This window comes from Salvelinus fontinalis, chromosome 14, assembly GCF_029448725.1.
Source record: "Salvelinus fontinalis isolate EN_2023a chromosome 14, ASM2944872v1, whole genome shotgun sequence".
Taxonomy (NCBI): Eukaryota; Metazoa; Chordata; class Actinopteri; order Salmoniformes; family Salmonidae; genus Salvelinus; species Salvelinus fontinalis.
The window spans coordinates 35,444,024-35,461,007 of NC_074678.1; the positions used below are offsets into that span (position 1 = coordinate 35,444,024).

Consider the following 16,984-nt stretch of genomic DNA (forward strand, 5'->3'; position numbering starts at 1 on the left):
CGTTGGGCGATACGAGCATGGGCGAGGGAGCTGAACAGGGCGGGACTAAAGTTGGGGAAAGCGGAAATGTACTCAAATCCTCCGCGATATCGTGACGCGGGTGACCAATTGAAGTTTACCATAGCTTCCAACCCCTACTGGATTGGCTGACAATGACTGTTGATACGTACCGCTACCTAGCATGCTTGCTAGATTCTTAGCACCCACATGAGGGCGAGGCTAGCGTGGCTAGGCGAGTGGTGCTTGTATACTACAAATCCTTTGTAAAAGGCCTAGATTCAATCCGTATCACGGAAGATCCGTGGTAATGTACGATTGAAATGTAAAGACAATGTTTGCAGAGACTGCATTTACGGTAAACACTACATATGCCGGCTTAATTGGAAATGACCTTTACATTTCAATCTCGCTATAATGCGGATCTTCCGCCATGTGGATTGATTCTATCCATAATAGTGTACAGAGGCTAATATACATCCTTTGAATCATGACATAATAAACTTTTACACACACCAGTTTCAAAGTTTCCTTTTTATTTAGAGGCAATTCTTTGATTTGTAAATGGTTAACATACAAGTCAATTTGATAGTAGGAATATTACAGGCAGGTACAGCTGTTTTCATCTGATTGTAATGTAAAGTACAGTCTCACAACAGTTAGTCCTGTTGACACAGTACAGCACACAGCTTTGTCCAATGAGAGACGAACGTGAACCACCCAACCAATGAAAAGTTACATTGCTTTTTAAAGTAGACCAATTAGCTTATATATACCATCCAGAAGAACCAATAAATTCACATATTCCAACACAATCATTGGACTATTGGCCCATGCATATACTGTATATTGTAAAAATATAGCATTTTTAATAAATACTAAATATATTTAAGAGCAAATGTCAGACCATACCAGATATATTTTCCACAATACTGAATATGTATGTACAGTTAGGTTTCCATATAGACCTTTAACCAGTTGAGGTCAGTCTTCAGCTCCTAGGCCTGCCTTGTGATAAACAGGTGAGAAAGAGAGACAGCACCACTCCGCCTGGTGAGTACAGCACCTCCTTTGGGACCTCTTAATTGTCTGATAGGCCAGATAGGATATTCTCATGTCATTTCTCTGCACCAGTGCCCTATTGTTCAACACAGAGAGAAAATTGGGGTGGAAGAGAGGCACAATCCCCCTAAAAACAACATTTCTACTTTTCTAGCAGTGAAACCTGCATTTGTGTCCACAATGGAGAAGGAGCTGTGTAACATCACTGACTGCAGAGGACAGTAGAGAACATGTTACTAGAGTCTGGCGAGTAATGGAGAGATCTCTACTGTGTTGGTTCCTGTGCAAAAGGCTGTGATGTTGTTCCTTAGGAGGCCTGCTGAATGCTATCTGGATTCTGGAATGTAAAACTGACATTCTTTGTGCATTTTGTAGCGATTTTGGTTGCATACATTATTTGATTTGTAATCTATAAAGCAGGCAGACAAAGGGAATGATACATTACAATGGAAGAGAGTGAGTGTGTGTGTGTGTGTGTGTGTGTGTGTGTGTGTGTGTGTGTGTGTGTGTGTGTGTGTGTGTGTGTGTGTGTGTGTGTGTGTGTGTGTGTGTGTGTGTGTGTGTGTGTGTGTGTGTGTGTGTGTGTGTGTGTGTGTGTGTGTGTGTGTGTGCATGCCACCTGGTCTCAGAGCATTTCGTATTATTCTGGTATGTAAATCCGAGACACCCAATTTAGTATGATATGATTACATAAGACAGATGGTTACTTAAGGCAAAAAAGGTTGGTCGGTGGTAGAATGGTGGATGTATAACGCAAACATCTAGGGGTGGAGTGTATAACACAAACGTCTGGCAATCAAAAGGTTGCAAGTTCAAATTTCATTGCTGAAAACTTTAGCATTTTAGCTAATTAGCAACTTTTCAACTACTTACAAATATTTTGCAACTATTTAGCATGTTATCTAACCCTTGCCCTAACCCTAACCTTAACTCTTTTAACTAACCCTTTACCTAACCTTAACCTTTTTGGCTAACCCTTCCTCTAATCCTAACCTTAACCCTTTAAACTTAACCCTAACCCTGGCCTTCCGAGTGGCGCAGCAGCCTAAAGCATCACGACAGCCCCGGGTAGTGTGTCACACTACGGCCATGACTGGGAGACCCATGAGGCGGCGCGCAATTGTCCCAGCGTCGTCCGTGTTAAGGGAAGGTGGCGGGCCGGGAGCCTGCAAGTTGACTTCGGTCGTCAGTTGGACGGTGTTTCCTCTGACACATTGGTGCGGCTGTCTTCCGGGTTAAGCGAGCAGTGTGTCAAGAAGCAGTGCGGCTTGGCAGGGTCGTGTTTCGGAGGACGCATGGCTCTCGACCTACGCCTCTCCCGAGTCCGTAGGGGAGTTTCAGAGATGAGACAAGACTGTAACTACCAATTGGGGAGAAAAAGGGGTAAAAGTAAAAAATTCAATAATAATAATTAACCCTAACCACTAGCCTAGCTAACGTTAGCGCGCTAGCTAACGTTAGCCACCTACCTAGAATTCGTTACATATCGTACGTTTAGCAAATTCATAAAATATTGTTTGTTATGAAAATTCGTAACATATAATATGAATTGTAATTTGTAATATATCATACGACATGGGTGATGGATAACCACATTTGAATACATGCCATACGAAACGTAACATATACTAAATGGAGTATCTAGGATTTACTGTACGTACAGAAACATATGAAATGCTCTGAGACCAGGCTAGTGCATGAGAGCGAGAAAGAGAAAAATAGTTGTAGATAGTTGAGAAGAGTAGTAAGTGGAGAGTTACTACAACATACTGCAGTTTAGTAGCTTCGGAAGATTTTGCCTTTTGTTATTATATTGCTGCATGCTGCATCCTACTATACACCCTTCATGTTGGAAGACGTCCCAGTGAGTCAATCGTTAAGTCATACTGATGAAAACAAACCAAGCATGGATATGATATGTACAGTGTGAATATCAATCAAACAGAGTAAAACAAAGTGCAACGCAAAATAAATATAGTTTGATTATCTGATAAAACACTATTATAACATTGACTTTATGGTTTAATAAATGGCTTATGTCCAAATATAAAATAATAGTAATGTCATCAATGGAAGAAAAAGGAAGAAAAAACATATTATTGATAATAATATGACACATTTTGAAGGTAGATCATGTGTGCTTAAGAAGATTTTTGCCTGAAGAGCATTTTTTTTTGGAAAGCATCAATCCATCATCCTTCTGTTGTCTTTCTGCACTCTTCATGGATCACCTGTCGATCCCCACTGTCGCCACGGCTACGGGTTCTTTGATTGACACACACAGGTCCCTCTCTGATTGGCTGGCTGCCAAACGGTTGATACATAACTCCAGAGTCCCGCCCACGGAATATTGGCAGAAATGTGAAGAATGTGTGTTATTCTGGTTCCTTGCAGCACAGGTCCGGTAGGCCTGTGAGCTGAGTGGTGGTGAATACAGCCTTTGTCTGTCCTCCACGGGTTCTGGGGTATGGTTGGGTCTGGCGAATGGGGTCCGGGCTATGGTGGGTCTAGGGTGGGAAAGTCCGGTGTTGGGGTGGGATAGTGGTTAGAGAGGGGATTCTGGAGAGGACTCAGAGGAGAGAGGCGATGGTGGTGGTGATAATGGTGGCTGAGGTGGTGGTGGAGGAGAGGTTAGAGGCCTGGGTGGTGGAGTCAGAATGGGTCTTCAGAAGGTCAACTAGCTCACTGTGGGAGGCCACCACCGCAACCGAAAGAGCACTCTGACCATCCTAAAGACAATGAGAGAGAGAGAGAGAGAGAGAGAGAGAGAGAGAGAGAGAGAGAGAGAGAGAGAGAGAGAGAGAGAGAGAGAGAGAGAGAGAGGTGGGGTGAGGGGGAGAGAGAGAGAGAGAGAGAGGTGGGGTGTGGGGGGGAGGGGGAGAGAGAGAGGTGGGGTGTGGGGGGAGAGGGGGAGAGAGAGATGTGGGGGGGTAGGGGGGGTGTTGGGGGGGAGGGGGAGAGAGAGAGGTGGGGTGTGGGGGGAGAGGGGGAGAGAGAGAGGTGGGGGGAGGTGGGGTGTTGGGGGGAGAGGGGGAGAGAGAGAGGTGGGGTGTGGGGGGGAGAGGGGGAGAGAGAGAGGTGGGGTGTATAAATAAAAACGTTGTGGGTTCAATCATGTCTGAAGAGTGAATACTGCCCTCTCCACAAGCCAAAGGATGTGTACTTAAGACCCCTTCCCCTCAGAAACATGAAACCTGGGTAATGAGCCACACAGCTCAAATCTACACCACACAAAGGCCATTGCCACAGCTGGCCAGTGCCCTGACAAGGATGAGTCGGGGAAATTTCTGGTTGCGACAACCAATCATATCGCCGTCTGCAACCAAGAAGTAACCAAGAATTGCACTCGCCAACCAATGTGAGTTGCCTGTGCAACCAACAGGTAACCAATAATTGACCAATGTGGATAGGGCTATGACGGGACCTTTAAACTCTAGTCAAAAGGACCATGTAAAAATATATTTCCTCTTTATTTTCTTATTTTCTTAAATCTTTATTTTCTGAAGTAACGTTAGCTAAAAAAAATTGCCTCTGCTATTTTCATTGATCATCGATCGGAATATCTAGCAGGTAATATCAGTGTATTAGGCTTCAGTAATATGTTAGCACGGTTAACAAGATTTACAGTGCGACAGTAACGCTATCTAACGCGTTAGTAAACTGGTGTTTTGACACTGACACAGGTTATCGAAGTAACGTAACGTTAGCTAGCTTAACGTCCATGACTCTTGACTATCAAAATAGTCTGTTAACCCCACTAAACTCCAGTTATTATTTTCTTATTGCCGCAGCTAGCTATCTAAACAAAGTGTGGTTTGTATAGCTTGTAGTTGTGCTTTGTCACTCAGCGTCAGCTAACCTCTCTTTTTCTCTTTTTATTAATTGGACTAGACATAGCTATAGGGCAAACACTGTCTTGATATAACATAGGCTAGGGACGGGTCATCATGTTAATTATGAATTAAAAGGCCCGAGCGATATCCTATTCTCTTGCTTATGCTGGTGTCTGTTTGTGGTTAGAAATGTCCTTTAGCAAGTAGCTAGAGATAACAACATAGGTAGTTAGAGTTTATACACTTCATTTTATTGTTCCATCCATTAATCCAATCTGCTCACTGTCATTAAAATGTATATCATTTATGCTTATTAAACACAAACTGTCCCTCTTATTTTCACAGCAGACATGAGAGCCAGCTTCAGCAAACTGCCAAATGGAAGCCTTGTCTTAACGGACAGTAAGGATTCAAGGATTTATTGGACAAAAACTACTAAAAGAGTGTGGAGCAGGGGGCTGTGTCAGGTGAAGCTCTATACCCACATTCTGACTGTGAGAGGGGAGAGTTGACCTCATCAGGACTCCACCAGAAGATCAGGCAGGGTGTGGATGTGGACGGATCCTACTATGTTGCAGCAGAATACCTTTAATGTCCCAAGTGCAGTAGGAAGGTCATCAGTTGGAACATATGGTTCCTTACACTGTTCTACGCAAATACACCAGTAATGGCAATATAATTTAATTAATAATCTAATGCAGCTTTTATATTTAATACAAACAGCAACGCATTTCTCTTTGTGAAATGTTATTCTAGAATTATTCCATACTGTCCTCCACACCTGTGCTCGCCAGTCCATCAGTCAGTCCCCTGTCTTACATTCCTGTACTGGCTAACGTTACTCCTTAGTCCATGGATCATATATGTTATTTTTAAAGTCTGAATTGGCTCCGGCAGTCAAAACAGCCAAATACTCCATCTAAAGTATTGGGATAGTGAAATGTTGTGGCTGTACTCCAGCACGTTGGATTTGAAATGATACAGAATGCAGACTGTCAGCTTTAATTTCAGGGTGTTTTCATCCGTCACACCACTTTTATCACGCCACTTTTTATCACGCCACTTTTTATCAGACCACTTTTTATCGCACCACTTTTTATTACACCACTTTTTATTGCACCACTTTTTATTACACCACTTTTTATTACACCACTTTTTATTACACCACTTTTTAATCACGACACTTTTTATCACACCACTTTTTATTGCACCACTTTTTATTACACCACTTTTTACCACACCACTTTTTATTACACCACTTTTTATTGCACCACTTTTTCTACATAGTCCCCCAATTTAAGAGGAAACAAAAGTATTGGGATAAATTGACTTATGTGTATTAAAGTAGCCAGAAGTTTAGTATTTGGTCCCATATTACTAGAACACAATGATTACACCACGCTTGTGACTTTTCCTCTTTGTTTTGGTTGCGTTTCAGATTATTTTGTGCCCAATAGAAATTACAGCTAAATAATGTATTGTGTCATTTTGGAGTCACTTATTGTAAATGAGAATAAAATATGTTTCTAAACACTTCAACATTAATGTGGATGTTACCATGGTTACAGAGCACAGGAGGTTGGTGGCACCTTACTCCAATTTGTAAGTCGCTCTGGATAAGAGCGTCTGCTAAATGACTTAAATGTAATGTAAATGTTAATACTTCCAGGATTATGGATAATCCTGATGAATTGTAAATAATGATGAGTGAGAAAGTTAGACGCACAAATATCATACCCCCAAGACATGCTGTATGACACAAGGGCTAAGTTGAGAGGTAGCTTGCAAGTAAGCATTTAATTGCATTGTTTACACCACCCTGTATTCTGTACATATGATGAATAAAATTGGGTTTGATTGAATTTGACTTGATTTTTAACAGTAAGGATGCTTGCCATTTCAGGAGACATATGTTCATTCTTGGTAGAAAATGCCGAATTCTCTACACTTGTTAATTCCTGGTGTTGCAACCTCGACTGATGAGCTATATCCTGCCAGCGCCCTGACAACGGTGAGTCAAGGAAATTTCTGGTTGCGACAACCAATCATATCATGAAGAAAATAACCCATAGTGAGATAATGTGGGACCAAAGAGTGAGAGCAGAATAATACCATCTCTGGCCATGAGAGAGGATCGTAGAAAGAGGTATCCTCGGATTAGAAGTGAATTATTTAACCTATCTGTCTCAGCCACAGCCCAGCCCAGACAGCTCTGTCTGGGTTTCCAGGGTCTACTTTAGCCCCCTGTCCGACTGCCCTGGAGGCCTTAAAGAAGGTCTAATTCTAGCCATAGCCCCACTCCGAGCCATTCACACACAGCCACCTCTACACATCCAGTACAGTATAATACCTTCTAAGAGGGATTCATTACTGTTTCAAACCCAGACAGACAGCTCCACAAAACAGTTATTAACCTAGCAGCTAATTCCTGTCTTATCTGTCTGCCATTCTGCTATCACTCTGTGGAGGAAAAACAGTGTGTTTCTGGTCAACTCCCGGCAGCTGTGCGGCTAGGGGATGTGACATCCTCTGAGAGCCTGTGTGCTCATTCATCATGTCAATGAACATGAGAAAATTATGCACTTCACCGTTTGGCCAGATGGTGGCACTGTTGGGTTGTTTTGACATTCAATGTTTTGGGAAGTCCAAAGTGTATGTCTGTGCATGTCTGTGTGAGCGTCCAAGTGTATGTGTGTTCACATTAGTGTGTGTTATGCGTGTGTGTGATATGCATGTGTGTGTACCTACCTTGTCTGTGAGGCTGGTGTCACAGTGGTCAGACTCGAGTAGTATCCGAGCGATCTCCACGTGACTGTGCTCACACGCACATATGAGTGCGGTTGAACCATCTTTGTCCTGAATGTTGAGGTCAGCCTGGCAGCTCAGCAGCAACCGCACCATGGCTGTACGACCATGGCTGACGGCCAACATGAGGGCCGTCTGCCCTGCCTAGAAAACAGGAGAGAAAGAGAGAGAGGGAGAGAAAAGAGGAGAGGAATGAAACTGAAGCTATCCATGGTGCTGAAGCTATCCATAGGGCGGAAGCTATCCATGGTGAGGAAGCTATCCATAGGGCGGAAGCTATCCATAGGACTGAAGCTATCCATGGCGCTGAAGCTATCCATGGCGCTGAAGCTATCCATAGGGCGGAAGCTATCCATGGTGAGGAAGCTATCCATGGCGCTGAAGCTATCCATAGGACTGAAGCTATCCATAGGGCGGAAGCTATCCATGGTGAGGAAGCTATCCATAGGGCGGAAGCTATCCATAGGGCGGAAGCTATTCATGGCGCTGAAGCTATCCATGGCGCTGAAGCTATCCATAGGACTGAAGCTATCCATAGGACGGAAGCTATCCATGGCGCTGAAGCTATTCATGGTGAGGAAGCTACCCATAGGGCGGAAGCTATCCATGGTGCTGAAGCTATCCATAGGACTGAAGCTACCCATATGACTGAAGCTATCCATGGCGCTGAAGCTATTCATGGTGCTGAAGCTATCCATGGTGCTGAAGCTTCCATTGTGCTGAAGCTATCCATTGTGCTGAAGCTATCCATGGTGCTGAAGCTATCCATAGGACTGAAGCTATACATGGTGCTGAAGCTATCCATAGGACTGAAGCTATACATGGTGCTGAAGCTATCCATGGCGCTGAAGCTTCCATTGTGCTGAAGCTATCCATTGTGCTGAAGCTATCCATAGTGCTGAAGCTAATCATGGCGCTGAAGCTAATTATGGTGCTGAAGCTTCCATTGTGCTGAAGCTATCCATGGTGCTGAAGCTTCCATTGTGCTGAAGCTATCCATGGTGCTGAAGCTTCCATTGTGCTGAAGCTATCCATGGTGCTGAAGCTAATCATGGTGCTGAAGCTTCCTTTGTGCTGAAGCTTCCATTGTGCTGAAGCTAATCATGGCGCTGAAGCTATTCATGGTGCTGAAGCTATCCATGGTGCTGAAGCTTCCATTGTGCTGAAGCTATCCATGGCGCTGAAGCTCCAATACTAGGCCTATTTGCTTGTTTGTTTAGAGGAGAATCGGATTTGTTTCCTGTGACAAATTCATCACAATAATCATGTTATCATAAAGTAAAAACAGTCACAACCTTCCAAAATCCCCCTAAAAGCCAGGTGCAGGGGAGAGAAATGGACAAACAAGCTGGCTGACATCTTTGAATTAAAGGTAAGCTAAAACAAATGTAATTTTCACTAGGCTGTAGGCTAATAACCTCATAATGTGTTTGACCTACATTTGAACTAGGCTACAAAAACAAATTGTGTGGTGACATTGACAGAACTTTGAGTTGATTAAATTGTGACCAATACTATAAGAATCCATTAGATTCCTGTCCATATTTATCCATTTACTGTGGTAGAATCAGGTCAGAATTATTCTGCTTGCATTATATGCTTTTAAATAGCATTTCCAGCTTGAATGGGAATACTGGGATATTACCGGAATGGTTCCACATTTCTCAGGAAAACCCTAGTGATATACGGTGGATATATACGATCTGTGACTGCATGCTAGAGTGAATATACAGTCTGTGACTGCATGCTAGAGTGAATATACAGTCTGTGACTGCATGCTAGAGTGAATATACAGTCTGTGACTGCATGCTAGAGTGAATATACAGTCTGTGACTGCATGCTAGAGTGAATATACAGTCTGTGACTGCATGCTAGAGTGAATATACAGTCTGTGACTGCATACCAGAGTGAATATACAGTCTGTGACTGCATGCTAGAGTGAATATACAGTCTGTGACTGTATGCTAGAGTGAATATACAGTCTGTGACTGCATGCCAGAGTGAATATACAGTCTGTGACTGCATGCTAGAGTGAATATACAGTCTGTGACTGCATGCTAGAGTGAATATACAGTCTGTGACTGCATGCTAGAGTGAATATACAGTCTGTGACTGCATACCAGAGTGAATATACAGTCTGTGACTGCATGCTAGAGTGAATATACAGTCTGTGACTGCATACCAGAGTGAATATACAGTCTGTGACTGCATGCTAGAGTGAATATACAGTCTGTGACTGCATGCTAGAGTGAATATACAGTCTGTGACTGCATGCTAGAGTGAATATACAGTCTGTGACTGTATGCTAGAGTGAATATACAGTCTGTGACTGCATGCTAGAGTGAATATACAGTCTGTGACTGCATGCTAGAGGGAATATACAGTCTGTGACTGCATACCAGAGTGAATATACAGTCTGTGACTGCATGCCAGAGTGAATATACATTCTGTGACTGCATGCTAGAGGGAATATACAGTCTGTGACTGCATGCTAGAGTGAATATACAGTCTGTGACTGCATACCAGAGTGAATATACATTCTGTGACTGCATGCTAGAGGGAATATACAGTCTGTGACTGCATGCTAGAGTGAATATACAGTCTGTGACTGCATACCAGAGTGAATATACAGTCTGTGACTGCATGCTAGAGTGAATATACAATGGGTAGTGGTTCAGTGTTAGTGTGTTAGTGTGTGAGTGTACAATGAGATAGAGAGTGTGTGTGTGTGTGTGTGTGTGTGTGTGTGTGTGTGTGTGTGTGTGTGTGTGTGTGTGTGTGTGTGTGTGTGTGTGTGTACATGTTGTGTGTACCTGGCTGGCTCGGGCATTGACATCTCCCTGTCTCAGTAGCTGTAGAGCCACCTCCATGTCGTCTGATCCATCAGCAGCTGTCAGAGAGGCCAGCATCACCGCTGTGTAGCCTGCCTTGTTCTGGGTGTCCACCTCACACAGACCTACACACACGCACACACAGACACGCACAAACACATCCATAGACCATATATGGCATTGGGTCAGTGGTGTAAAGTATTTAAGTAAAAATACTTTAAAGTACTACTTAGGTATTTTTTGGGGGGGTATCTGTACTTTACTTTACTTTTACTCCACTACATTCCTAAAGAAAATAATGAACTTTTTACTCCATACATTTTCCTTGACAACAAAAAGTACTCAGTACATTTTGAATGTTTAGCAGGACAGGAAAACGGCCCAACTCACGCACTTATCAAGAGAACATCCCTGGTCATCCCTACTGGCTCTGATCAGATGGACTCACTAAACACACATGCTTCATTTGTAAATTATGTCTGAGTGTTGAAATGTGCTCCTGGCTATCCATACATTTAAAAAACAAGAAAATTGTGCAATCTGGTTTGCTTAATATAAATAATGTGAAATGATTTATACTTTTACTTTTGATATTTAAGTATAATTTAGCAATCACATTCACTTTTGATACTTACGTAATATTTTACTGGGTGACTTTCACTTTAACTTGAGTCATTTTCTATTAAGGCATCTTTACTTTTACTGTAGTATGACAATTGAGTACTTTTTCCACCACTGCATTCGATCAGAGACAAATCTTGCATTGACACACTCCAAGTCTTGTTCACTCTATTGGTTTCAGAACAAACGCGAGAAAGCCATAAATATCGTTTCAGGCGCCTCCCGGGTGGCGCAGTGGTCTAGAGCACTGCATCGCAGTGCAAGCTGCCCCACCAGAGTCTCTGGGTTCGCGCCCAGGCTCTGTCGCAGCCGGCCGCGACCGGGAGGTCCGTGGGGCGACGCACAATTGGCTTAGCGTCGTCCGGGTTAGGGAGGGTTTGGCCGGTAGGGATATCCTTGTCTCATCGCGCTCCAGCGACTCCTGTGGCGGGCCGGGCGCAGTGCGCGCTAACCGAGGGGAGCGGGTGCACAGTGTTTCCTCCGACACATTGGTGCGGCTGGCTTCCGGGTTGGAGGCGCGCTGTGTTAAGAAGCAGTGCGGCTGGCCTCCCGGGTGGCGCAGTGATCTAGGGCACTGCATCGCAGTGCTAACTGCGCCACCAGAGTCTCTGGGTTCGCGCCCAGGCTCTGTCGTAGCCGGCCGCGACCGGGAGGTCCGTGGGGCGACGCACAATTGGCATAGCGTCGTCCGGGGTAGGGAGGGTTTGGCCGGTAGGGATATCCTTGTCTCATCGCGCTCCAGCGACTCCTGTGGCGGGCCGGGCGCAGTGCGCGCCAACCAAGGGGGGCCAGGTACACGGTGTTTCCTCGACACATTGGTGCGGCTGGCTTCCGGGTTGGAGGCGCGCTGTGTTAAGAAGCAGTACGGCTGGTTGGGTTGTGCTTCGGAGGACGCATGGCTTTCGACCTTCGTCTCTCCCGAGCCCGTACGGGAGTTGTAGCGATGAGACAAGGTAGTAATTACTAGCGATTGGATACCACGAAAATTGGGGAGAAAATGGGATAAAATTTAAAAAAATAAAATAAAATAAAAATAAAATAATAAAAAAAGAAGCAGTGCGGCTTGGTTGGGTTGTGCTTCGGAGGACGCATGGCTTTCGACCTTCGTCTCTCCCGAGCCGTACGGGAGTTGTAGCGATGAGACAAGATAGTATTTACTAGCGATTGGATACCACGAAAATTGGGGAGAAAAGGGGATAAAAAAATAATAATAATAATAATAAAAAAATATATATATTGTTTCAGTAAAAAATGGTTGAGGTAGGGAGTAGGGACTGATAAAAAGGGTATAGAGGTGTATAAACATCCCATACCAGTGTGTTGTAGAGAGGTGTATAAACATCCCATACCAGTGTGTTGTAGAGAGGTGGATGAATATCCCATACCAGTGTGTTGTAGAGAGGTGGATGAATATCCCATACCAGTGTGTTGTAGAGAGGTGGATGAATATCCCATACCAGTGTATTGTAGAGAGGTGGATGAATATCCCATACCAGTGTGTTGTAGAGAGGTGGATGAATATCCCATACCAGTGTGTTGTAGAGAGGTGGATGAATATCCCATACCAGTGTCCAGCAGCAGTTTGACCACAGGGAAGTTGGAGTGGGACACGCTGTAGTGGAGCGCTGTGTTGCCGTTACCATCGGCCAGGTTTACGATGTAACGCAGGAGGGTTGGCGTGGCGATGCCCACCTCTCTCAGGTAAAGGGTGACGGTGTCGGCCAGCGAGTCCTTCTGACTGGACACACGGAACCACTCCTGGTACAACACGGTCAGGATGTGTCTCTGAAGACAGGGAGAGAACACACACACTGTTAGAGATGACAAACATTGAGACACATGGAACCACTCCTGGTACAACACCATCACAAGAGTCTATAAAAAGGGGGAAACAAGGGTTAGGGTTGAACCAGGATGTGGACATAAAGCTAGGGTTAGGTTGAGAATGTAGGCTAGGGTTAGAGTTGAACCAGGATGTGGACATAAAGCTAGGGTTAGGTTGAGGGTTGAAGCTAGGGTTAGAGTTGAACCAGGATGTGGACATTAAGTTAGAGTTAGGGTTAGAGTTGAACCAGGATGTGGACATTAAGCTAGAGTTAGGGTTAGAGTTGAACCAGGATGTGGACATTAAGCTAGAGTTAGGGTTAGAGTTGAACCAGGATGTGGACAATAAGCTAGAGTTAGGGTTAGAGTTGAACCAGGATGTGGACATTAAGCTAGAGTTAGGGTTAGAGTTGAACCAGGATGTGGACATTAAGCTAGAGTTAGGGTTAGAGTTGAACCAGGATGTGGACATTAAGCTAGAGTTAGGGTTAGGGTTGAACCAGGATGTGGACATTAAGCTAGAGTTAGGGTTAGAGTTGAACCAGGATGTGGACATTAAGCTAGAGTTAGGGTTAGAGTTGAACCAGGATGTGGACATTAAGCTAGAGTTAGGGTTAGGGTTGAACCAGGATGTGGACATTAAGCTAGAGTTAGGGTTAGAGTTGAACCAGGATGTGGACATTAAGCTAGAGTTAGGGTTAAGGTTGAACCAGGATGTGGACATTAAGCTAGAGTTAGGGTTAGAGTTGAACCAGGATGTGGACATTAAGCTAGAGTTAGGGTTAGGGTTGAACCAGGATGTGGACATTAAGCTAGAGTTAGGGTTAGGGTTGAACCAGGATGTGGACATTAAGCTAGAGTTAGGGTTAGAGTTGAACCAGGATGTGGACATTAAGCTAGAGTTAGGGTTAGAGTTGAACCAGGATGTGGACATTAAGCTAGAGTTAGGGTTAAGGTTGAACCAGGATGTGGACATTAAGCTAGAGTTAGGGTTAGAGTTGAACCAGGATGTGGACATTAAGCTAGAGTTAGGGTTAGAGTTGAACCAGGATGTGGACATTTAAGCTAGAGTTAGGGTTAGAGTTGAACCAGGATGTGGACATTAAGCTAGAGTTAGGGTTAGGGTTGAACCAGGATGTGGACATTAAGCTAGAGTTAGGGTTAGAGTTGAACCAGGATGTGGACATTAAGCTAGAGTTAGGGTTAGGGTTGAACCAGGATGTGGACATTAAGCTAGAGTTAGGGTTAGAGTTGAACCAGGATGTGGACATTAAGCTAGAGTTAGGGTTAGAGTTGAACCAGGATGTGGACATTAAGCTAGAGTTAGGGTTAGAGTTGAACCAGGATGTGGACATTAAGCTAGAGTTAGGGTTAGAGTTGAACCAGGATGTGGACATTAAGCTAGAGTTAGGGTTAGGGTTGAACCAGGATGTGGACATTAAGCTAGAGTTAGGGTTAGAGTTGAACCAGGATGTGGACATTAAGCTAGAGTTAGGGTTAGAGTTGAACCAGGATGTGGACATTAAGCTAGAGTTAGGGTTAGAGTTGAACCAGGATGTGGACATTAAGCTAGAGTTAGGGTTAGAGTTGAACCAGGATGTGGACATTAAGCTAGAATTAGGGTTAGAGTTGTTAGCGATTGTACTTTTTCAATTTGTTTTTAGGTATTTTTCCCGTTTAATTGAAAGGGACAGAAATTAGATGGAGGGTACATAATGGAGCTGGGAGATAGATGGAGGGTACATAGTGGAGCTGGGAGACAGATGGAGGGTACATAGTGGAGCTGGGAGACAGATGGAGGGTTCATAGTGGAGCTGGGAGACAGATGGAGGGTACATAGTGGAGCTGGGAGACAGATGGAGGGTACATAGTGGAGCTGGGAGACAGATGGAGGGTACATAGTGGAGCTGGGAGACAGATGGAGGGTTCATAGTGGAGCTGGGAGACAGATGGAGGGTTCATAGTGGAGCTGGGAGACAGATGGAGGGTACATAGTGGAGCAGGGAGACAGATGGAGGGTACATAGTGGAGCAGGGAGACAGATGGAGGGTTCATAGTGGAGCTGGGAGACAGATGGAGGGTACATAGTGGAGCTGGGAGACAGATGGAGGGTTCATAGTGGAGCTGGGAGACAGATGGAGGGTACATAGTGGAGCTGGGAGACAGATGGAGGGTTCATAGTGGAGCTGGGAGACAGATGGAGGGTACATAATGGAGCTGGGAGACAGATGGAGGGTACATAGTGGAGCTGGGAGACAGATGGAGGGTACATAGTGGAGCTGGGAGACAGATGGAGGGTACATAGTGGAGCTGGGAGACAGATGGAGGGTACATAGTGGAGCAGGGAGACAGATGTAGGGTACATAGTGGAGCTGGGAGACATATGGATGGTTCATAGTGGAGCTGGGAGACAGATGGAGGGTTCATAGTGGAGCTGGGAGACAGATGGAGGGTACATAGTGGAGCTGGGAGACAGATGGAGGGTACATAGTGGAGCTGGGAGACAGATGGAGGGTACATAGTGGAGCTGGGAGACAGATGGAGGGTACATAGTGGAGCAGGGAGACAGATGGAGGGTTCATAGTGGAGCTGGGAGACAGATGGAGGGTACATAGTGGAGCTGGGAGACAGATGGAGGGTTCATAGTGGAGCTGGGAGATAGATGGAGGGTACATAGTGGAGCTGGGAGACAGATGGAGGGTACATAGTGGAGCTGGGAGACAGATGGAGGGTTCATAGTGGAGCTGGGAGACAGATGGAGGGTTCATAGTGGAGCTGGGAGACAGATGGAGGGTTCATAGTGGAGCTGGGAGACAGATGGAGGGTTCATAGTGGAGCTGGGAGACAGATGGAGGGTTCATAGTGGAGCTGGGAGACAGATGGAGGGTTCATAGTGGAGCTGGGAGACATATGGATGGTTCATAGTGGAGCTGGGAGACATATGGAGGGTTCATAGTGGAGCTGGGAGACAGATGGAGGGTTCATAGTGGAGCTGGGAGACAGATGGAGGGTACATAGTGGAGCTGGGAGACAGATGGAGGGTTCATAGTGGAGCTGGGAGACAGATGGAGGGTACATAGTGGAGCTGGGAGACAGATGGAGGGTTCATAGTGGAGCTGGGAGACAGATGGAGGGTACATAGTGGAGCTGGGAGACAGATGGAGGGTACATAGTGGAGCTGGGAGACAGATGGAGGGTTCATAGTGGAGCTGGGAGATAGATGGAGGGTTCATAGTGGAGCTGGGAGACAGATGGAGGGTTCATAGTGGAGCTGGGAGACAGATGGAGGGTTCATAGTGGAGCTGGGAGACAGATGGAGGGTACATAGTGGAGCTGGGAGACAGATGGAGGGTTCATAGTGGAGCTGGGAGACAGATGGAGGGTTCATAGTGGAGCTGGGAAACAGATGGAGGGTTCATAGTGGAGCTGGGAAACAGATGGAGGGTTCATAGTGGAGCTGGGAGACAGATGGAGGGTTCATAGTGGAGCTGGGAGACAGATTGCGGGTACATAGTGGAGCTGGGAGACAGATGGAGGGTACATAGTGGAGCTGGGAGACAGATGGAGGGTTCATAGTGGAGCTGGGAGACAGATGGAGGGTACATAGTGGAGCTGGGAGACAGATGGAGGGTACATAGTGGAGCTGGGAGACAGATGGAGGGTACATAGTGGAGCTGGGAGACAGATGGAGGGTTCATAGTGGAGCTGGGAGACAGATGGAGGGTTCATAGTGGAGCTGGGAGACAGATTGCGGGTACATAGTGGAGCTGGGAGACAGATGGAGGGTACATAGTGGAGCTGGGAGACAGATGGAGGGTTCATAGTGGAGCTGGGAGACAGATGGAGGCTACATAGTGGAGCTGGGAGACAGATGGAGGGTACATAGTGGAGCTGGGAGACAGATGGAGGGTACATAGTGGAGCTGGGAGACATATGGATGGTTCATAGTGGAGCTGGGAGACAGATGGAGGGTTCATAGTGGAGCTGGGAGACAGATGGAGGGTACATAGT

General features: G+C 45.4%; 1 protein-coding gene across 7 annotated transcripts in view; it reads right to left on the reverse strand.

Moving 5' to 3' along the window:
- Nucleotides 1-516: 516 nt before the first annotated feature.
- kank4 (KN motif and ankyrin repeat domains 4) overlaps nucleotides 517-16,984 on the reverse strand; it is a 113,372-nt gene continuing 96,904 nt past the window's right edge. For all 7 annotated transcript variants that reach the window (XM_055861560.1, XM_055861559.1, XM_055861556.1 and 4 more), the window contains 4 exons: nucleotides 12,715-12,934; nucleotides 10,511-10,653; nucleotides 7,641-7,841; nucleotides 517-3,788 (listed from right to left, as the gene is read on the reverse strand). In XM_055861560.1, coding sequence (XP_055717535.1) covers nucleotides 3,630-3,788; nucleotides 7,641-7,841; nucleotides 10,511-10,653; nucleotides 12,715-12,934 — 723 coding nt within the window. In that variant the 3' untranslated portion in view covers nucleotides 517-3,629. The remainder of the gene's footprint in view (nucleotides 3,789-7,640; nucleotides 7,842-10,510; nucleotides 10,654-12,714; nucleotides 12,935-16,984) is intronic.